General features: G+C 40.0%; 1 protein-coding gene across 1 annotated transcript in view; it reads left to right on the forward strand.

Moving 5' to 3' along the window:
• htr2cl1 (5-hydroxytryptamine (serotonin) receptor 2C, G protein-coupled-like 1) overlaps nucleotides 1-23,246 on the forward strand; it is a 201,288-nt gene extending 178,042 nt beyond the window's left edge. Inside the window, exons 6-9 of the mRNA XM_034106479.2 lie at nucleotides 6,131-6,294; nucleotides 8,867-9,008; nucleotides 9,186-9,421; nucleotides 18,426-23,246. Coding sequence (XP_033962370.1) covers nucleotides 6,131-6,294; nucleotides 8,867-9,008; nucleotides 9,186-9,421; nucleotides 18,426-18,989 — 1,106 coding nt within the window. The 3' untranslated portion in view covers nucleotides 18,990-23,246. The remainder of the gene's footprint in view (nucleotides 1-6,130; nucleotides 6,295-8,866; nucleotides 9,009-9,185; nucleotides 9,422-18,425) is intronic.
• Nucleotides 23,247-24,103: the final 857 nt, after the last annotated feature.

Below are 24,103 nucleotides of genomic sequence, written 5' to 3' on the forward strand. Positions count from 1 at the left end.
AGGGTAGATTGTAAATTATGTCACATGACGTTACCCATCATGCACTGCTGCCCCTTCAAGGGTCCATCTTAATTTAAAAAATACGTACTTACTTAGTGGCTTCCGGCTATTCAGGTGGTTCTGGCTTTAATTGAGATGCGTGCCTCCTTTCTTATATATTTAGTGTGCATTGACTTAAATGCATCGCAGCATCATCTCTACAATGTCCTCGAGGATTCTGGGTAATTTCTCTACATTGCGTAGAGTTTTCATTAAACATCAGAGAAAGTCCCAAAGGCAAGGTCTGTTCATTATCCACAGACACTTTCTCCGGACAAAAGATATTGCTGTTGAATTGTTTTAATGTAATTCCTCACTGACACAAAGCTGCAGCTCACAGTCTGTAAAGCCGTGCAGACGTGCCTTGCACTCAGGAAAGATGTTGGATTGTGTGGAAGACTATGAGATTATTCCTATTTCTCACTCATTTATTAACTTGGTAATCATCTTCTTAATGAGGTTTTGGTTTCGATTGCTAGTTTCAAGTCTTCTTCCAGACTAAAAAGTAAAGCCAATACGAATAAGTGCCTCGACCTCAAATAGATATTGGATTGTGTAGAAGTCTATGAGAAAACTAAGCGACTTCTCACTGATTTGTTAACTCGGTAAACATCTTCCTAATTAGGTGATGGTCTCAATTACTAGTTTCAAGTTTGAGGTCTACTAGAATATATTTACATTGTGCAATTCCAAACGTAACGGCTCCGCGGACGTTACGTCACTATACCGGAAATACGTCATTATACCCAAGAAGTAAACAATGGAAAAAGATAAATGTCCAACGAGGCGTTCTGGGGCAGCAGACACGTCTTTTCTGTGTTAGAGTTGTACTCGCTACAGGGTGCACTTTGAGGGTTAGTGACTCTGCAGACCGTTTACAGCAGGGGTGTCAAACTCAAGGCCCGGGGGCCAAATCCGGCCCGTGACTTCATTTCATGCGGCCCCACAAGAACTTGCAAAGAATATAATATGTTTATTATACGGTTATAGGCCGCTTGACAGAAGCACGTTGCCCATAAACTACATGTCCCACAATGCATCTCTCATTTGACTTTTTTTCCAAAATGTTACTTTTTTCTAAGAATTTGACTTTTTTTCAAAATATGCCTTTTTGAGAATTAGCTTTTTTCTCAGAATTTGACATTTGTTCCCAATTATTATAATTTTTTTTTTTTTCAGAATTTGGCTTTTCTTTTTAAATCATTTTGTGACATTCAATAGAGAGACTTGCAATTATTTGCCCTAGACTTCTGCTTTCAGACGTAGTTAATTATGAAGTTATTACCCTATCCGATAATAATCCAATGCAGAGGCAATAATGTAATATAATTAGGGCTGTCAAACCATTACAATTTTTAATCAGATTAATCACAGCTTAAAAATTAATTAATCAGATTAATCACCATTCGAACTATGTCCAAAATATGCCATTTCTTTATGTATATTCTTGTGGGAATGGAAAGATAAATGAAAGAAGGCGGATATATCCATTTAACATACAGTATCTATGTTTATTATAACATTTTTCTTCATGTCAAAATGAAAGACAACCCACACACCTATCAATCATCAAACCGTGGGGTCTTATTTCATTACGTGTTGATTTCTATCACGTAATGTTGTATCGATGTATATAGAGATGTACTACGGCAAAAGTATTCTCCGTCGGGACTTCCTGCAACAACACCACGCCGTTATCTTGATTCTGATTGGCCAGAAGAAATTATCAAAGATGTTCTATTGAGAAGACGATCACTACCTGACAAAAGTTTTCAAAACCGTTTCTAGTCTTCGGTATTTCCAGACAAGTGGCTACTGAAATCAATCTGACTAACTGCTGTCTGTGCAATTTACTCCGCGCGAGTTGGCGGACTTTATTTTGCTTACTTTAACATCATTTTTCATGGTGGGGCTAAGCCATTTCTTGGTATGGATGTAGCCTACCCCAGCCATACCCTGGCGCTGCCACTGGTGGGATGGGGCGGGCCATTCTGTATGCGTTAAATGCGTTAAATATTTTTGATGCAATTAATTCAAAAAATTAATTACCGCCGTTAACGCGATAATTTTGACAGCATTAAATATAATACATTATTTTATATATATAAAATATTTATATATCTTTTTATATAGTCTTAAAGTTACAATTGAGTTTGACACCCCTGGTTTACACGCAGAACAAGCTTCATAACACAAGGGGACGGGTAATAACCGGAAAGCATGACATGGGACCTTTAAGAATAAATAGAGAACTTATTTTCACATTTCACATTTATTAAGTATCAGAACCACATTGTAATATATATATATTAAAATGAGCACAATTCTTCACAGGTCCTTGTTCTACAGATGCGACACATTCTCTGTAAAAATGCTTCATGTAATGAAAAAAGAACATAAACAAAATTTGATAACAATTATAAAATGTTGGAAATCATATTGCCATAGTTTTACAATATTCCAGGCATATTTCCAGTTTAATAACTTTATTATGTATCATCAATATCTAAAAGAAAATGATGCTTTAATTGTTTCTCCACCATCCAAAACATCTCAAGGTTATATTGTAAACAAATAAGCCTCTTGGAAACAGATTGATTTGATCCATGGAGGCAATCACCTTGAATCGAATGGGGGGAAACAAGCTGTTTCTAGTTAATGCCATGGTTACATTCCTGTGAACACAGCAGGTCGTTTTAATATAACAAAAAAATCATGGCTGCAAAATGCTTAATCACTTCCTCGTGATCGGTGTAACACACCTGTGACAAACACATCACCATTTGTGAGAGACATTAGCATTAAATGTTAAAACTCAATATTTTTTTATTGAAGATATCATGAGAGCGATAACACATATTAGAGCGGGCTATAGAGACTCAGCTGATGAATCTGAATCGCTAAACGCTATCAGTGAGCGATGGATGCTCATGATGTTATCGGGTGAGTTTCACTTCTCTTATTTTTCATTTCCTCGCTCCTCGGTCTCGGTCTCACCGGAAGTTGATTAGTCTGCGCCATCTTGAGTAGCGTCCCAGTGGCCTTATTTGTGCCGGAGGATCGAGGAGCGATAACGGAGGAGCGATAATCGAGGAACTACCAGACCATCCTCCGGTGAAATCCTCAGACACTCGCCCCGCCCCCTCACTCTGTATCGCTCACTGATTGGACGATGCAGCGCATGCACTGATCTGGCTGCTGTCAGACGATCAGCTGTGCGGCGTCATCACAAACGGACGTCGCTTCACGTGACGCTCCGGAGGAAACGACGTCCCATTGCTCTTAAAACTCATTTCCGTGGCCGTTTCTCAATCGCGAGGATGCTGGCTTGGTAGTCGCGTACTTCCAAGTCACTTCCTTCAGAAACGAAGCAAGTATGCTTCCAAGCCACGGCTTCGGAAAACGAAGAAGAATGGAACAGGCTAACAAGTGTGCCACTCTCTCTAACGGTTTCAACATAAACCGTACCGAAAATAAATACCTCACGATGTCTATCGAATTATGAACTTGCTTTACTTTCACGGAACACATGTTTGGTGATAACAAATGTAACAAAGTAACATATTTACCAACACATGTTCTACGCCACTAAATGTGTGCCATCGGTTCAGCAATTCTCCGCAAGGGTTTTTGAAATTGGTCCGTGCGCAAAGCATTGTGGGGATTTTAAGGACGCGAAGTCTACCCATGTGCAGCCTCGAAATTTCCCCCAAACCAAGGACGCGGCCTCGGTGGAATTCCAAGTATGCCGGAGATTGGAACAGTCCTTCGGCGGCACTCGATGACGTAGCATCCTTGAAATATTGGCTTGGAAGCCAGTATCCTCGAGACTGAGAAACGACCCCTGCTTCTCGTGGTTTCCTCGTGTCTCTCCGTGCTTCCCTGGTGGGAGGGACTAGTGAGGAACGACGCAAGTGAGGGACGCAAGGAATCCATTTAACCGAAGTGAGACGCAGCCATAGTGTTTTGTTGCTCCGGTGCTGTGAGAGGACATTGTTTGGCGCAGAAGTCTGATCATTGAGACAGAAGCAAAGAGAAGAGATATCTCGTACAAAAGAAAAAAGACCAATAGTTCACATGATTACACAAATTATTTGTTTGCAACTTATAGTTTTACTTTTGAAATAACGTTTATTTTACTTGACTCCGTTTTTTTTCTCTTAAACTCTTAGTTGTGCTTGAGGCCGACTTAATGTGCCTCTTCTGATTTCAAAGAGTGCTTTCGCTGACCTGGGATCTGTTTCAGCGGAGCAGACACGGAGGAGAAAAGCTACTCCAGGTCACGCATTCCAAGCCCTTAGCAACGGGAGTGTTTCTGAGACAAGTCGGGACGTCTCTGATCCGAGTCACGCTCACAGTGTGGGCTGCCGTGATTAATTTATTATTATTATTTATGTATTTGTTTATTCCTGCCTACAGCAACAAATCACCTCTGGCTGGAAGAGACCTCTCTGCTCCATAGTGGTTCTCTTCACTGTACATTTTACATTTGTATATTCAGTCTAATATTTACTATTCCATCCGTCACATACTTGTGTAAATATAATACCTTGCTTTATATCTTGTTATTGTTCATTTGTAAATTCAACATGTATATTTTCTACTTCTATTTTTATTGTGCAATGCAAAACATTTCCCAAATTGGGATCAATAAAGTTACATTACAATACATTACATTACAATACATTACATGTCACTTGTTAGACGCTTTTATCCAAAGTGACTTACGTACTCAATACGTCTCCGGGACACAACGACATGCTGACTGCAGTGGGGTTTGAACCGGTGATCCGAATACCAACGCACAACCCACTGCGCCCCCCCTAAGTTATATATTATCTTATCTATTCCACACATGGCAGTTATTTTAAAACAAAACATGTGCAGTCATACTGGTTGAGAAGAACATCTTATTTTACCTGCAACTTATTACATAAAAAAAAGAAAATGAAATAACCATTAAGTCAAATACAAAAAGCAATATTCTTCTTGAAACATAAAACCCGAACACAACCAAAAGTCACTTCATACCGTCGAATTACACTTTCTTTATACATTTTCTTCAACATAAAATCAGGGGTGTCAAACTCAATTTCATCGCGGGCCACATCAGCATTATGGTTGCACTCAAAGGGCCGGTTGGAACTTTAAGACTATATAAAAAGATATATAAATATTTGATATATATAAAATAATGTATTATACATTATTGCCTTATTATCGGATAGGGTAATAACTTCATAATTAACTACGTCTGAAAGTAGAAGTCTAGGGTAAATAATTGCAAGTCTCTCTATTGAATGTCACAAAATGATTTAAAAAGAAAAGCCAAATTCTGGAGGGAAAAAAAAGTCAAAATTAAAAAGAAAAAAGTAACATTTTAGAAAAAAAGTCAAATGAGAGATGCATTGTGGGACATGTAGTTTATGGGCAACGTGCTTCTGTCAAGCGGCCTGTAACCGTATAATAAACATATTATATTCTTTGCAAATTCTTGTGGGGCCGCATGAAATGAAGACACGGGCCGGATTTGGCCACCGGACCTTGAGTTTGACACCCCTGCTTTAAATCATTCATAAACAATAAAGTTATTAAACTGGAAATATGCCGTAAAACTATGTCAATATTATTTCCAACATTTGATCATTTTCATCACATTTCGTTATCTTTATGTTCTTTTTTCACTAAGGAGGGAGGAGAACACACAGGGGCACCAGGGGAACACAATCGGGCAATCAGGCAGGAGGGAACAGAGACAGGAAGCAACAGACGCTTTTCAAACTAAAACAGGAAACCAAAAGGAGAAGGACAACAATAGAACACAATCAGATCGAGACAGTTCAGCAGGAAAGAAAAGTGAAAATAAGTTCTCGATTTATTCTTAAGAGACTCCTTTTTTGAGCTGATTACGCTATAATCACCCCATGGTTACCGTATGTATATATTTGACGTTATACATTTAGATATTCTACCCGATGATTATCTTTGTGTTTCCTTTCAGGATGTTTTCTCTGTGAAGCAATATACAACACGATTCCTTTTGGTTTTAAACGATAGACTTTAATTCCTTTCCCCCACTCTTCCTCTCCAGGCGTGTCGATGCCCATCCCGGTGATCGGCCTCCACAACGAGGACAAGGTCTTTGTGAACGGCAGCTGTGTCCTCAACGAGGAGCGCTTCATGCTGATTGGCTCCTTCGTGGCCTTCTTCATCCCGCTGGTCATCATGGTGGTGTCCTACTGCCTCACCATACAGGTATATCAGCCTCCATTTGCCCTCTGAACACTTCACAACATGTGTCCCCTCTTCTCCATGTCTCTTCTACATCAACATGTGTCCCCTCTTCTCCATGTCTCTTCTACATCAACATGTGTCCCCTCTTCTTCATGTCTCTTCTACATCAACATGTGTCCCCTCTTCTTCATGTCTCTTCTACATCAACATGTGTCCCCTCTTCTTCATGTCTCTTCTACATCAACATGTGTCCCCTCTTCTCCATGTCTCTTCTACATCAACATGTGTCCCCTCTTCTCCATGTCTCTTCTACATCAACATGTGTCCCCTCTTCTTCATGTCTCTTCTACATCAACATGTGTCCCCTCTTCTTCATGTCTCTTCTACATCAACATGTGTCCCCTCTTCTTCATGTCTCTTCTACATCAACATGTGTCCCCTCTTCTTCATGTCTCTTCTACATCAACATGTGTCCCCTCTTCTCCATGTCTCTTCTACATCAACATGTGTCCCCTCTTCTTCATGTCTCTTCTACATCAACATGTGTCCCCTCTTCTTCATGTCTCTTCTACATCAACATGTGTCCCCTCTTCTTCATGTCTCTTCTACATCAACATGTGTCCCCTCTTCTTCATGTCTCTTCTACATCAACATGTGTCCCCTCTTCTCCATGTCTCTTCTACATCAACATGTGTCCCCTCTTCTTCATGTCTCTTCTATATCAACATGTGTCCCCTCTTCTTCATGTCTCTTCTACATCAACATGTGTCCCCTCTTCTTCATGTCTCTTCTACATCAACATGTGTCCCCTCTTCTTCATGTCTCTTCTACATCAACATGTGTCCCCTCTTCTTCACGTCTCTTCTACATCAACATGTGTCCCCTCTTCTTCACGTCTCCTCTACATCAACATGTGTCCCCTCTTCTTCACGTCTCTTCTACATCAACATGTGTCCCCTCTTCTTCACGTCTCTTCTACATCAACATGTGTCCCCTCTTCTTCATGTCTCCTCTACATCAACATGTGTCCCATCTTCTTCACGTCTCTTCTACATCACCATGTGTCCCCTCTTTTTCACGTCTCCTCTACATCAACATGTGTCCCATCTTCTTCACGTCTCTTCTACATCAACATGTGTCCCCTCTTCTTCATGTCTCTTCTACATCAACATGTGTCCCCTCTTCTTCATGTCTCCTCTACATCAACATGTGTCCCATCTTCTTCACGTCTCTTCTACATCACCATGTGTCCCCTCTTCTTCATGTCTCTTCTACATCAACATGTGTCCCCTCTTCTTCATGTCTCCTCTACATCAACATGTGTCCCCTCTTCTTCATGTCTCTTCTACATCAACATGTGTCCCCTCTTCTTCATGTCTCTTCTACATCAACATGTGTCCCCTCTTCTTCATATCTCTTCTACATCAACATGTGTCCCCTCTTCTTCATGTCTCTTCTACATCAACATGTGTCCCCTCTTCTTCATGTCTCTTCTACATCAACATGTGTCCCCTCTTCTCCATGTCTCTTCTACATCAACATGTGTCCCCTCTTCTCCATGTCTCTTCTACATCAACATGTGTCCCCTCTGTGAAAGAGACTCTGAAAGCTTCAGGAACAAAGATTCTCTCTCTTTTTGATCAATTTCTATAAAAACCTGTCTGAAAATGAGCTGATCAGATTTTGGCCACTTTATGATGTCATAACGATGTTTGGGCTTATGTAACCATTAGCCAATCAGCAACCAAGGTAACCCCCCCCCCCCCCCCCCCCCCCATCACCTGAATCTCCTCCTAGAGCAGTTCACACCGGAATAAGTCCCTGGGGGTGGATTAGGCAAATGAAGCCGCTGACGTCACTTCTTCTTCTTCTGCTTTGGGTTTACTGGCAGGCCGCAAACCACTTCACGGCGTATACTGCCGCCCGGAGTCCCCGGCCGGAAGTCCCCGGAGTTGGGGACTGGCCTTCCGAGTAAATCGCCAGAACGCCGACACCTCCTCTTCTCCACCGCCTCCATGTTTTATTTTGTGTTGCCATAAGTTATTCTCTCTCCGTTGGTGCGCTGGGCTAATGCTAATAATGCTAATGCTAATGCTAATAATGCTAATGCCAGCAAATACAATGGCCGCTTCACAAAACTGTTCAGAGTTTTACGGGGCGTGGTTTGCAATTCGCCCAGCCAATCAGAAATTGGTACTTTTGTTCTCCCCAGGAGAGTACCACCTCTCTAGCAGGGACTAACAATGGGGGTAAAAGTTCTCTGAACTAAGTTCTCTTTTTGGTGTGAACGCAAAATTCCAGACACTAACGGAACTAAATGGGAGAAGTACCGCAGTGTGAACGCGCCTATTGAGTTCTTTGTAACCAAATGTCTCTCAGAGGGGCGTGGGGAGGGGCTCCTTATTTTCATCTAAAGTAACAGACAGAGAATCAGCACTTTGGAAACAGGGCTGAAACAGAGGGGATTATGGGTAATGCTGCAATGATCTGTTTGGTGTTTCAGCCAATCAGAGACAGCTTCTGTATATATCTGAGACCTGTGATACAGTATGATAGGGGAGCTGTAACCCCTCTCCCTCCCTCTCCTCTCCAGGTGCTCCAGAGGCAGGCCATTGTCTTCCTGTGCGAGTCAAAGACTTCCTCCCAGCAGCCTTTGCACCCACCAGCGATCACATTGCAGCCTCCAGCCAGCACCCTTCCTCAGATCAAGACCACCTCTCCGTCAGACTCGCAAGGTAAAGCCTGTTTATTTTAACACTCTATGTTTTATAATTGTTAAACTGTGAGTGCCACAAGTTTTTAGTAGTGGAGTTGTACGACCCTTATGACGTGCCGTATGTCGTTATCAGACATGAGGAAGTACTCAGATACTTAAAGAGGCCTTTACATGTTTTTCGGACCCTCTCTCACAGAGTTGAAGCCCCCTCCTCTTCAGAGCAGACGCAACACGCTGAGCTGTCTGAAGGCAGCAGAGCCCGGCCTGCTGCTCCGCGCCCCCCAGCCCGACTCCATCAGCATGGCGGGCGGCTCCGAGGTGGCGTCGCAGCTCAGCTCTCCGGCTGCGGGAACCGGGCGCAGCGACACCTCGGGTTGCCACGGGCGACGAGGGATGATGCAGGCCATAAAGAACGAGAGACGGGCCTCAAAGGTGAGAATGGGTTGAAGTTGTTAAGGTGCAGAAAACAGGTGGTTTGAGCAGAGATGGCAAAAGTACACACATCTTTCACTCAAGTAGAAGTACAGATACTCGTGTTTAAAGATACTCTGGTAGAAGTAGAAGTACTGACTAAACTTCTTTACTCAGGTTTTTGGGTTCAAAATGTAAGAAGTAGAAAGTACAGGTATTTGAGTTCAACATGTAAGAAGTAGAAAGTACAGGTATTTGAGTTCAACATGTAAGAAGTAGAAAGTACAGGTATTTGAGTTCAACATGTAAGAAGTAGAAAGTACAGGTATTTGTGTTCAACATGTAAGAAGTAGAAAGTACAGGTATTTGGGTTCAACATGTAAGAAGTAGAAAGTACAGGTATTAGTGTTCAACATGTAAGAAGTAGAAAGTACAGGTATTTGGGTTCAACATGTAAGAAGTAGAAAGTACAGGTATTAGTGTTCAACATGTAAGAAGTAGAAAGTACAGGTATTTGGGTTCAACATGTAAGAAGTAGAAAGTACAGGTATTTGAGTTCAACATGTGAGAAGTAGAAAGTACAGGTATTTGAGTTCAACATGTAAGAAGTAGAAAGTACGGGTATTTGAGTTCAACATGTAAGAAGTAGAAAGTACAGGTATTTGTGTTCAACATGTAAGAAGTAGAAAGTACAGGTATTTGGGTTCAACATGTAAGAAGTAGAAAGTACAGGTATTAGTGTTCAACATGTAAGAAGTAGAAAGTACAGGTATTTGGGTTCAACATGTAAGAAGTAGAAAGTACAGGTATTTGAGTTCAACATGTGAGAAGTAGAAAGTACAGGTATTTGAGTTCAACATGTAAGAAGTAGAAAGTACAGGTATTTGTGTTCAACATGTAAGAAGTAGAAAGTACAGGTATTTGTGTTCAACATGTAAGAAGTAGAAAGTACAGGTATTTGTGTTCAACATGTAAGAAGTAGAAAGTACAGGTATTTGTGTTCAACATGTAAGAAGTAGAAAGTACAGGTATTTGTGTTCAACATGTAAGAAGTAGAAAGTACAGGTATTTGTGTTCAACATGTAAGAAGTAGAAAGTACAGGTATTTGGGTTCAACATGTAAGAAGTAGAAAGTACAGGTATTTGTGTTCAACATGTAAGAAGTAGAAAGTACAGGTATTTGGGTTCAACATGTAAGAAGTAGAAAGTACAGGTATTTGTGTTCAACATGTAAGAAGTAGAAAGTACAGGTATTTGAGTTCAACATGTGAGAAGTAGAAAGTACAGGTATTTGAGTTCAACATGTAAGAAGTAGAAAGTACAGGTATTTGGGTTCAACATGTGAGAAGTAGAAAGTACAGGTATTTGGGTTCAACATGTGAGAAGTAGAAAGTACAGGTATTTGGGTTCAACATGTGAGAAGTAGAAAGTACAGGTATTTGAGTTCAACATGTAGGAAGTAGAAAGTACAGGTATTTGTGTTCAACATGTAAGAAGTAGAAAGTACAGGTATTTGAGTTCAACATGTAAGAAGTAGAAAGTACAGGTATTTGAGTTCAACATGTAAGAAGTAGAAAGTACAGGTATTTGGGTTCAACATGTAGGAAGTAGAAAGTACAGGTATTTGGGTTCAACATGTGAGAAGTAGAAAGTACAGGTATTTGAGTTCAACATGTAAGAAGTATAAAGTACAGGTATTTGGGTTCAACATGTAAGAAGTAGAAAGTACAGGTATTTGGGTTCAACATGTAGGAAGTAGAAAGTAGAGGTATTTGGGTTCAACATGTGAGAAGTAGAAAGTACAGGTATTTGAGTTCAACATGTAGGAAGTAGAAAGTACAGGTATTTGTGTTCAACATGTAAGAAGTAGAAAGTACAGGTATTTGAGTTCAACATGTAAGAAGTAGAAAGTACAGGTATTTGAGTTCAACATGTAAGAAGTAGAAAGTACAGGTATTTGTGTTCAACATGTAAGAAGTAGAAAGTACAGGTATTTGAGTTCAACATGTAAGAAGTAGAAAGTACAGGTATTTGAGTTCAACATGTAAGAAGTAGAAAGTTCAGGTATTTGAGTTCAACATGTAAGAAGTAGAAAGTTCAGGTATTTGAGTTCAACATGTAAGAAGTAGAAAGTACAGGTATTTGAGTTCAACATGTAAGAAGTAGAAAGTTCAGGTATTTGAGTTCAACATGTAAGAAGTAGAAAGTACAGGTATTTGTGTTCAACATGTAAGAAGTAGAAAGTACAGGTATTTGTGTTCAACATGTAAGAAGTAGAAAGTACAGGTATTTGAGTTCAACATGTAAGAAGTAGAAAGTACAGGTATTTGAGTTCAACATGTAAGAAGTAGAAAGTACAGGTATTTGTGTTCAACATGTAAGAAGTAGAAAGTACAGGTATTTGAGTTCAACATGTAAGAAGTAGAAAGTACAGGTATTTGAGTTCAACATGTAAGAAGTAGAAAGTTCAGGTATTTGAGTTCAACATGTAAGAAGTAGAAAGTACAGGTATTTGGGTTCAACATGTAAGAAGTAGAAAGTACAGGTATTTGTGTTCAACATGTAAGAAGTAGAAAGTACAGGTATTTGTGTTCAACATGTAAGAAGTAGAAAGTACAGGTATTTGAGTTCAACATGAGAGAAGTAGAAAGTACAGGTATTTGAGTTCAACATGTAAGAAGTAGAAAGTACAGGTATTTGTGTTCAACATGTAAGAAGTAGAAAGTACAGGTATTTGAGTTCAACATGTAAGAAGTAGAAAGTACAGGTATTTGTGTTCAACATGTAAGAAGTAGAAAGTACAGGTATTTGAGTTCAACATGTAAGAAGTAGAAAGTACAGGTATTTGAGTTCAACATGTAAGAAGTAGAAAGTACAGGTATTTGAGTTCAACATGTAAGAAGTAGAAAGTACAGGTATTTGGGTTCAACATGAAAGAAAAGTCGTCAGAAAAATAAGTCGTCGAGTAAAGTACTGATACCAGAGAAATGTACTTAGGTTCAGTAACGAAGTATTTGTCACATTATATTATATTATATTATCACATTACTCAAAGTTGGCACTAAAGTGTAAGCCTCTGTAATTATTAGTTTATGAAATGGTTTTGTTATATAAAGCATTTACAAGTTACGACTGTATTTCTTTGATTAGACACGAGTGGATGCTTGTGTTTAGACAAAAGAAATGTCACCATTTACAACTGGTGTTTGTGTTAGAAATGTAAGAAGTAAAAGTAAAAAGTCGTCAGAAAAATAAGTAGTGGAGTAAAGTACTGATACCAGAAACATGTACTTAGGTACAGTAACAGAGTATTCGTACTCCACTACCTCCCCCCTCTGGAAATAGGAGAACAAGTTGGAAATGAGAGGAGAAAGGCAGCAATTTAAAATAAATCACAATGAAATTAATGAAATACATTAAAGCCGAATGAAGAGGAGTGCAAAGTCAGATCAGAGGAAATGAGGGAGAAACATAAACACTCGCAGTATTTGTGAATTAAAAGGGAGGACGAGAATAAACAAATGACCTTTTCCATTCGCTCCACGCTTCTTGACTTTCTCTAACTGAAATGCACGATCCGTTCATTCATGCCAGATTTTAGTTTTCGAAACAGGCGAGTGCTTTGGTCTCCAGGCAACGTCAGTTTGAAAGTTATGACCCGTTAAAGCTAAGCACGACAGGAGCTGAATTAAATCATTTTTTATATATTTGTCCTTTAAGGAGGAGGGACAATGAAGATAGATTTAACTTTGAAGTAGGAGTGGAGAGTCTTTTATATCACTGCAGCACCTGTTATATTGTTACGTTTCTTACATCCAAGCACAAGCAAACTGTCATGTCCCAACTGAAATACAGTTTAAACTTGCTAATTATTTATATAAGAAGCGTATTAGTATTTCATAAAGAAAGATTAAAGAGACATTTGAGCGTTCAATGCCAGCTTTGGGTCATTTGATACTCGAGCTAAAGACACTTAAAGGCTTCATTAAAGGGCAAAACGCTCATTATAATAACCTCATAATATGGCCATGGTTTCCACGGCAACACCTTTAAGATCGCAAGAAAACTCCATCAAGAAAACAAAGTGGAAAGTTCTGAATGGTGACATTTCTTTTGTCTAAACACAAGCATCCACTCGTGGCTAATCAAAGAAATACAGTCGTAACTTCAAAATGCTTTATATAATAAAAGCATTTCCTAAACTAATAATGAAGAGGCTTCCACTTTAGAGCCAACTTTGAGTAATGTGAAGCTCGAGCTGAGGGCACGACAACAGAGAGCAGTGGCTTCATTAAAGGGCAGAATGCTAATAATAATAAGGTGATATTATAGACATGGCTTCACAGTATTCCACCTTTAGGATGGCAAGAAAACAAAGCTTGATTTACTCGCTTCCAAGGTCATGTCGTGACAACAACCTTTTCCAAAGGGTGGTATTTCTTAGCAACAGATTGATGTGACGGTGAACCACGGAGGTCACGACCTTGAATCAGGGAGGCGAGAACAACCTGCTTCTATTCAGTCACATGGTTTAGTTCCTGGGAACACAGAGGGTCCTTCTGAGGGTAGCAACATGGAGAAAGGACTGGACATGCTTATAAGCACCTCATGGGCAGAGGTGGGAGGTAGTGGAGGACAAATACTACGTTACTGAACCTAAGTACATTTCTCTGGTATCAGTACTTTACTCCACTACTTGTTTTTCTGACGACTTTTCTTACATGTTGAACTCAAATACCTGTACTTTCTACTTCTCACATGTTGAACTCAAATACCTGTACTTTCTACTTCTCACATGTTGAACCCAAATACCTGTACTTTCTACTTCTCTCATGTTGAACACAAATACCTGTACTTTCTACTTCTCACATGTTGAACCCAAATACCTGTACTTTCTACTTCTCACATGTTGAACTCAAATACCTGTACTTTCTACTTCTTACATGTTGAACTCAAATACCTGTACTTTCTACTTCTCTCATGTTGAACCCAAATACCTGTACTTTCTACTTATTACATGTTGAACACAAATACCTGTACTTTCTACTTCTTACATGTTGAACACAAATACCTGTACTTTCTACTTCTTACATGTTGAACCCAAATACCTGTACTTTCTACTTCTTACATGTTAAACACAAATACCTGTACTTTCTACTTCTCACATGTTGAACACAAATACCTGTACTTTCTACTTCTTACATGTTGAACTCAAATACCTGTACTTTCTACTTCTTACATGTTGAACTCAAATACCTGTACTTTCTACTTCTTACATGTTGAACTCAAATACCTGTACTTTCTACTTCTCACATGTTGAACCCAAATACCTGTACTTTCTACTTCTTACATGTTGAACTCAAATACCTGTACTTTCTACTTCTTACATGTTGAACACAAATACCTGTACTTTCTACTTCTTACATGTTGAACCCAAATACCTGTACTTTCTACTTCTCACATGTTGAACTCAAATACCTGTACTTTCTACTTCTTACATGTTGAACCCAAATACCTGTACTTTCTACTTCTCTCATGTTGAACACAAATACCTGTACTTTCTACTTCTTACATGTTGAACACAAATACCTGTACTTTCTACTTCTTACATGTTGAACCCAAATACCTGTACTTTCTACTTCTTACATGTTGAACCCAAATACCTGTACTTTCTACTTCTTACATGTTAAACACAAATATCTGTACTTTCTACTTCTTACATGTTGAACCCAATACCTGTACTTTCTACTTCTCTCATGTTGAACCCAAATACCTGTACTTTCTACTTCTCACATGTTGAACTCAAATACCTGTACTTTCTACTTCTACATGTTGAACCCAAATACCTGTACTTTCTACTTCTCTCATGTTGAACACAAATACCTGTACTTTCTACTTCTTACATGTTGAACCCAAATACCTGTACTTTCTACTTCTCTCATGTTGAACACAAATACCTGTACTTTCTACTTCTTACATGTTGAACACAAATACCTGTACTTTCTACTTCTTACATGTTGAACCCAAATACCTGTACTTTCTACTTCTTACATGTTGAACCCAAATACCTGTACTTTCTACTTCTTACATGTTGAAACACAAATACCTGTACTTTCTACTTCTTACATGTTGAACCCAAATACCTGTACTTTCTACTTCTTCACATGTTGAACACAAATACCTGTACTTTCTACTTCTTACATGTTGAACATCAAATACCTGTACTTTCTACTTCTTACATGTTGAACTCAAATACCTGTACTTTCTACTTCTCACATGTTGAACTCAAATACCTGTACTTTCTACTTCTCACATGTTGAACTCAAATACCTGTACTTTCTACTTCTCACATGTTGAACCCAAATACCTGTACTTTCTACTTCTCTCATGTTGAACCCAAATACCTGTACTTTCTACTTCTCACATGTTGAACTCAAATACCTGTACTTTCTACTTCTTACATGTTGAACACAAATACCTGTACTTTCTACTTCTTACATGTTGAACCCAAATACCTGTACTTTCTACTTCTCTCATGTTGAACACAAATACCTGTACTTTCTACTTCTTACATGTTGAACACAAATACCTGTACTTTCTACTTCTTACATGTTGAACCCAAATACCTGTACTTTCTACTTCTTACATGTTGAACCCAAATACCTGTACTTTCTACTTCTTACATGTTAAACACAAATACCTGTACTTTCTACTTCTCACATGTTGAACACAAATACCTGTACTTTCTACTTCTCACATGTTGAACTCAAATACCTGTACTTTCTACTTCTCACATGTTGAACACAAATACCTGTACTTTCTACTTCTCACATGTTGAACTCAAATACCTGTACTTTCTACTTCTCACATGTTGAACTCAAATACCTGTACTTTCTACTTCTCACATGTTGAACTCAAATACCTGTACTTTCTACTTCTCACATGTTGAACCCAAATACCTGTACTTTCTACTTCTCACATGTTGAACTCAAATACCTGTACTTTCTACTTCTCACATGTTGAACTCAAATACCTGTACTTTCTACTTCTACATGTTGAACTCAAATACCTGTACTTTCTACTTCTCACATGTTGAACTCAAATACCTGTACTTTCTACTTCTCACATGTTGAACTCAAATACCTGTACTTTCTACTTCTCACATGTTGAACCTCAAATACCTGTACTTTCTACTTCTCACATGTTGAACCCAAATACCTGTACTTTCTACTTCTCTACATGTTGAACTCAAATACCTGTACTTTCTACTTCTCACATGTGAACCCAAATACTGTACTTTCTACTTCTTACATGTTGAACTCAAATACCTGTACTTTCTACTTCTCACATGTTGAACTCAAATACCTGTACTTTCTACTTCTTACATGTTGAACCCAAATACCTGTACTTTCTACTTCTTACATGTTGAACCCAAATACCTGTACTTTCTACTTCTACATGTTGAACCCAAATACCTGTACTTTCTACTTCTCTCATGTTGAACCACAAATACCTGTACTTTCTACTTCTTACATGTTGAACCCAAATACCTGTACTTTCTACTTCTTACATGTTGAACACAAATACCTGTACTTTCTACTTCTACATGTTGAACTCAAATACCTGTACTTTCTACTTCTCTACATGTTGAACCCAAATACCTGTACTTTCTACTTCTTACATGTTGAACACAAATACCTGTACTTTCTACTTCTTACATGTTGAACACAAATACCTGTACTTTCTACTTCTTACATGTTGAACTCAAATACCTGTACTTTCTACTTCTTACATGTTTAACACAAATACCTGTACTTTCTACTTCTACATGTTGAACACCAAATACCTGTACTTTCTACTTCTCACATGTTGAACTCAAATACCTGTACTTTCTACTTCTTACATGTTGAACCCAAATACCTGTACTTTCTACTTCTCTCATGTTGAACACAAATACCTGTACTTTCTACTTCTTACATGTTGAACACAAATACCTGTACTTTCTACTTCTTACATGTTGAACCCAAATACCTGTACTTTCTACTTCTTACATGTTGAACCCAAATACCTGTACTTTCTACTTCTTACATGTTAAACACAAATATCTGTACTTTCTACTTCTTACATGTTGAACTCAAATATCTGTACTTTCTACTTCTTACATGTTGAACACAAATACCTGTACTTTCTACTTCTTACATGTTGAACCCAAATACCTGTACTTTCTACTTCTTACATGTTGAACCCAAATACCTGTACTTTCTACTTCTTACATGTTAAACACAAATACCTGTACTTTCTACTTCTCACATGTTGAACACAAATACCTGTACTTTCTACTTCTTACATGTTGAACACAAATACCTGTACTTTCTACTTCTTACATGTTGAACTCAAATACCTGTACTTTCTACTTCTCACATGTTGAACTCAAATACCTGTACTTTCTACTTCTCACATGTTGAACCCAAATACCTGTACTTTCTACTTCTTACATGTTGTACGTAACATCTGAAATGTGGACCCACGGCCCAATCAGAAACGTTGCTATCAGAAACAATGCCCGACTGTTTTGGACATAATATGGTCGGTGTTTACATTAGCATCGCTAACACTCAGAACTAACCTGTACTGGAGAGCATGTGTGTGAAGAAGCAGGAAGTAAAAAGGAACTCAGCTTGTGAGAAAGCCTTTGAGCTTCTTTTTTTTTTTAAAGCTTTATCAGCAGAATCAGCACTTTAGAAACAGGAAGTGAAATAGAGGGATATGAGGCGTGGCTAGAATGGGGGATCTGTTTGGTATTTTGAGCAAAACACTTCATAGACATGTTTTTATATATTTGTATATATCTGAGACCCATGCTATTGCCTAGAAATAGCATGATAGGTGACCTTTAAGTACATTTCTACTTCTACTTGAGTAAAGAAGTCTAGTCAGTACTTCTACTTTAACCAGAGTATGTTCAAACATCTGTACTTCTGCTTGAGTAAAGGATGTGTGTACTTTTGCCTATTTCCTTCTTTAGGTCCTGGGAATCGTCTTCTTCCTCTTCCTCATCATGTGGTGTCCCTTCTTCATCACCAACGTCACCTTCGTGCTGTGCCGGGGGTCCTGCAACGAGTCGCTGCTCAACGACCTCCTCAACGTCTTCGTGTGGGTGGGCTACATCTCCTCGGGGGTGAACCCTCTGGTCTACACCCTCTTCAACAAGACCTACAGGAGGGCCTTCTCCAGCTACATCAGGTGTCGCTACAAAGCGGGGGCCAACGCGGCGGGACAGAGCTGTAAGACCTTCCTGGTCGCCCCTCAGTGCCCCTCGCACTCTATCACCCCCCTCCTGATGGGGAGGCACGGTAAAACAAGCATAGACCGCAATAGTAACTGTCGAAACGGGCGGGGGGACAACGGGAGGCTGACGGTGGACCCGGAGGACTTTACAGACGACGAGACACAAATCGGAATAGTGTCGCAGAGCCTCTCCGAATGCCAGAACATCGGGATGCTCTCGGAAACCGAAACACAGGTGGAGCCGGAGCTGTCAGTCATCAGCTATAGTCCCGCCTCCAGAGAAGACACCAGCAGCGTGTGATTGCGTGTTTTTTCGTGTCGTTTTTAAAGTATTCTTTTGTAAACCTGCCGAGCAACGTTTCAGACGAAGCGGACATCGTTGTGATTGGCTGTAAACCCGAGGACTTGTGTTGTGAAAGGACTAGATTGATAGAGCCTTATCCTCAAACTGAAGCGCAATACATTCAACAAAGTCAGATTACGAGAGAAACTCTAAGATGAAAGCCAACATTTTCGACGTGTTTCTTTTTCTATCAGGTGACAACATGTTGGTTTTCATAGCATAACGGGGAGGATTGAAGCAGTCAGGGTTCTTGGTGGAGACTGAGGTAGCCATTGGAGAGGAGTTTGACGAGAAAAGCAGTCAGTGAAGAGCTTTTTCTCACAGTTAACCCGGCATGAAGTCAAGAGGCCCTCGATGGAGTCCCGCTGACGGAGGTTACAGAGTCAAACCACGACCCGAAGCCTTCACACAGTCCTGATAATCAAACTAAACCAAAATCTATTTTTGTGCCAGTCAAGCTTTGACTACAACAGTCATACAATAAAATATATCTGAATGAACCTGTCGAGCATGTATAATCAAACTGTTCAGCCGACAGAAACGGTGATTTCTCTCCGAAGAAGGAACCTTTCTCCAGGCTGCCGCTCGGAGTCAGTGAGAGAGCACGGAATGTAGTGGAGTCACAGCGCCATCTGGTGGTCAAACCTGGGATTGAACAAGGGGTCTTAAAGAGCGATAAAAAAAACATGGCGTCGGCCTTCGGTCCAACACAGCTGTCGGGCTCTTTGCTTCTGTTGACCACGGAGAATAAATTAGTCCCAACATCGAAAGGTTTCTACTGACAACAATCAATACAATAAAAGGGAGCAATCTTTAAAGGGAACATGTGATCGTTTGTAATGTAAGGGTGCACAAACGCTCCTCAGATGTCAGTCTTAAAAGGAATACAATATATATAGATTTAGATTTTCAGCCACTGTCATTGCTTTCATTCATTAGCAACCATCATAAGTCACTTTCCAAGATCTTCCTTACTTTCATGTACCCCAAAACCATGACATTTAATGATGCTTATTCAGCATATTGAGATTATCCTGCACTTCTATCAACAATTGGCCACTTCTAAATGTCCTATTATCAGACCCATAGCCAAAGAACAAGAACACGCAGTTATGGCGATTTAGAAAATTAGGGTTTTCTATTGAAGGTCAAGCATTAGACTTTTCTCACCAATGAAACCAGGCAGGCAGAATGTTCTCGAACAGTCGAAGTCAAAGAGGACGAACAGAAGCTTTGGGCAATGAGCTCTGGTGTACGATGACGGGTAGTAGGGCTGCTCGATTATGGCAAAAATCATAATCTCGATTATTTTGGTCAATAATTGATATCACGATTATTAAAAACGATTATCTATTTACTTTGAAAACATCAATCTATTGGAGAAAAACAATTTGAACAGTATGTTTTTAACAGTTGATTACCCTGAACTTTAATTATAATTCAATACAATTTTTTTTTTAGAAAAATAAATAGTTTTATTTAAATTACGTGGTTTTCACAATCGTTGCAAGCCATAATCATAATTGCGATTAAAATATGATCAATTGAGCAGCCCTAGTTGCTAGTGACTGATCCGACCGGCCCACTTCAGTCCCGGCCCATCGGGTCCGCCACTGGCTTTGACCCCTGATTCAATAGTCACCAACCTCTCTGATCTCTGTCCACTTTACAGTCCGGTCAGAGAGACTCAAACAGCTTTAGATTTCATCTGCGGCATGAAACGGACGGAAAGTCAAAGAGACAGACCCTGACTCCATAAAGACGCTCTTCAACCGACTTTCTCGCCCTCCCTCCTCTCCCACGTTGTATCGGCATCTGAATCTGACACGCTGAGTGATTCCTCCGCATCTCCGCCGGCTGAAATATCTGCGAATACACTGCCTTTAGAAGAGGATTTCATATCGTGTGGATTTAGCATCAAACCAGATAATAAAGAAGATATAACTTGTGTAAAGTGATTGGCTTTGTAGGTTTAGTTTTATAGAGCTAACTGGTTCGTGTTGTGAAGGACATCCATTCAGAAAAGTCTTAAAGGGCCACTCCACCAATGTTACACTGCATTTTAATGTAAAGCGTTTTGAGACACAAATAAATGACCCAGAGGATGTCATAGTGATGTCATCTAGGTCACCTCGTGTTACAATAATTTATCATTTAAATTGTTGGGAGCAGCAGAGGTTCAATTAAAGATGCTGGTGAGTTGCATTGTGGGAATTGTAGTGTTTTTTACAGATTGACACGAACCATCTTGATTTCTCCGCCTCTGCTGCTTCGATGTTGGTCCAATCTGTTCCTAATGTATTTCTTTTTAGTCTCTCAACATTACGGAAGTGAAGTGCTACATTGCTGGAGTTCTCCTTTCAATGAAAAAACGAATTAAAAAAAGTGAACAACTGAGTTTTCCTTCAAGTCTAGCTGTTATCGTACCAAAGTAGATTTCTCACAGCGATCAATATTTCATTTTGGTCGATCTCCCTTCAGCCAGAGGACAGCCAAAAGTGCAAACATCTGAATGTAACCCCCCCTTTTTTTTACTCTTTCAAGGTCAAAAAGCAAAGCCGGCAGTGGACCAATCACATCCAGCGCCTGAGGTCTGCACACAGTCAGAATGAGGCTCTTCATTCTGATTCTGTGCATCTCTGTATCGTTCCTGCACCACGTGTATTACTCCGTGGTCATTGGCACTACTTTTCTCTCCACAGGGGGACGTCTACATGAGCTAAAGCCGCCATGGTTTGCCTACAAATATTCTGCATGTTTGAAGTAATGTTCAAAAGGTCCTCTCTGCCTCATTCGTTTTATATTTTTGGTTCTCTTTTTTTTAATACTTGTACGGAAGCAAAAAGAACAAACAAAGGGAAATCAACAAAAGGCACATCGCAAAGCAGGCATCTTTGTCAAAACACCAACAACAACAAGAGAAGAAGAGCGGACTATCCGAGCCACGGGTCGTCGTGGTTACATCCAGGTGTGTAATAACTGTGTGTTTCCCGCGTGCCCGGCCTGGCTCACACGGCTACCTGGAAATCATCCGGTAAATGTGTGTATGGATTGTGTCGGGCACGATGGATGGGATCCGTGTGTCCCTGCAGACGCCAACCTGCCCGGCGCACGTCCAGCAGATGAGAGCGATCACTGGGACGAAGTGTCTGGAGGGATTTCAACTGCGATGTGATCCAGGACTGGCGTGTGTGGAGGCGGTTACTGACAGAGTTCCACTTGGATACATCTCAGGAGGGCTGATTTGGGCTCTTGTTCCCTCTCTCTGACTATGTCCTGCTTTTCAGGCAGCAATGTGTTGTGCAAGAACTGCTTCAGGGTGATGTGCACCGCTCACACAAGCAGAGCACATGCACACGCTTCAGAGAAAGACTATCCACGGAGAAAAGCTTTTTTATCACAATATTGAAAAAGGTTGGGGAAAGTTAGCTTAGCTTAGCATACTCACTTGAAGCAGAGGGGACAGTTAGCATGGTTCTGTCCAAAGTTAAACTAAAAGATACAATAAAATATATTAGATAATCGATATAACATGTTTCCTATTTGGCTAGTCCGCATACATTTTTTTAAAGTTGGTTGTATTGAGAGTCTTTCACTTTTCAATATCTCTTTTTTGTTGGACAGAACCAAGCTAACCGATTAGCCTTGTTCCCTTGCTTAATGCTAAGCTAGGCTAATTAGCTGCTCGTGTGTACTGTACAGACATGAGAGTGGTATCAATCTGTTCATCAACCTCAGTCAATATGGAAGGTAATACAATTGGAAGTAGCAGCAAATTGCAAAAACTCAAAAGAGGAACTTTTGATAAGGCCAACTTGTTCTACCAATTGTGAGAAATGTTCAGACACGCGCGTCCACACCATATGTTCTCCCAGCAGCTGTCTCCCCTCGAGTCCCGACACCAAACTCTGTCAGTAACCGTCTCCGAGAAAAGCCAGAGCTGCAGGTTCTTCAAGAGTTTGGCAAACCCAACATCTCTCAAGCACCTTTCTGCATCAACACACACACACACACACACACACACACCCCGGTTCTCTGGTTTGTCTCGCTCTTGTTTGATCTGCCGCCGCTCGTGGGTGACGTGGGTCCGTGTTGAACCTTCTTCTGTTTTGCAGTGGCTGTTTTTTTTATACCATTTTAATTGTGAATGTTTGTCTACAACACGTTTTGAGTTTATACGATGCCATCATACACACAATGTATATTTCCTTTTTTATGTGTGATGCTGCTATTTATTTATTAAAATATTATTCTAATGTGTGGACAATTGTCTCATTTGCACTCTCACCACATGGCTAATGTTTTAAATGTTGCTTTAAGCCGCGTCTTGAAGTCTCCAGTCGACTCTCCTTAATATCTAAAATAAATTAATAATATAAGTTTGGAGCTTTGATTTGTTTTTAAAGCCAGCACAGAGAACACCAAATCGTGTTTGAAATGTTAGAAGTTGTTGAGCTGTAGTAAGAAAAATCAATCAATGGGATACGACTGTAGGGCCTTTTAGTCGCTCATAAATAAGATCCCTGTTCTTTATACACTGAGGATGCTGCAACAGTCACATCGTCCAAAGTGAAGGTGATGTTTGATAGTCGAGGCGGGACTTGAGACAGTTATCCGTCTTGGATGTGCGACCACGCGCTGCAGGCTGAACAAGTGGCGGCGGATGGCTAGTCTTGAGTACTGTTTCTTCAACTTGAGGCAGCGTCCTGGTGTTAGAATCCCGTTGTAGTGGGCATGAGGTTTTGTAGACGTGGTGGAGGTATTTGAATACTTCGATCATATCTCCCCTCGCCCGCCTGCTCCTCGGGATCTTAAGACTTCAGTCGTTCTTGATAGTAGGTCCTTTTAGTTCTGGAACCGGCTTCGTCTCTGTATTGTCTCGATGAACTCAGCACATGGGAGACCAGGCGACATTCCCATACTCGAGGAGTGGCTGTGCACGAGAGGTGTGTAAACGACATCCAAATAAGTGTCTGCGGATCGTTGCTAGGATACCATTGGCTTTGTTGGCTGCCCGATGGATATGGTCACTAAATGTCGGTATTATCAACATTCACTCCCAGGTCCTTTTC

This window comes from Pseudochaenichthys georgianus, chromosome 18 (genome assembly GCF_902827115.2).
Source record: "Pseudochaenichthys georgianus chromosome 18, fPseGeo1.2, whole genome shotgun sequence".
Classification (NCBI taxonomy): Eukaryota; Metazoa; Chordata; class Actinopteri; order Perciformes; family Channichthyidae; genus Pseudochaenichthys; species Pseudochaenichthys georgianus.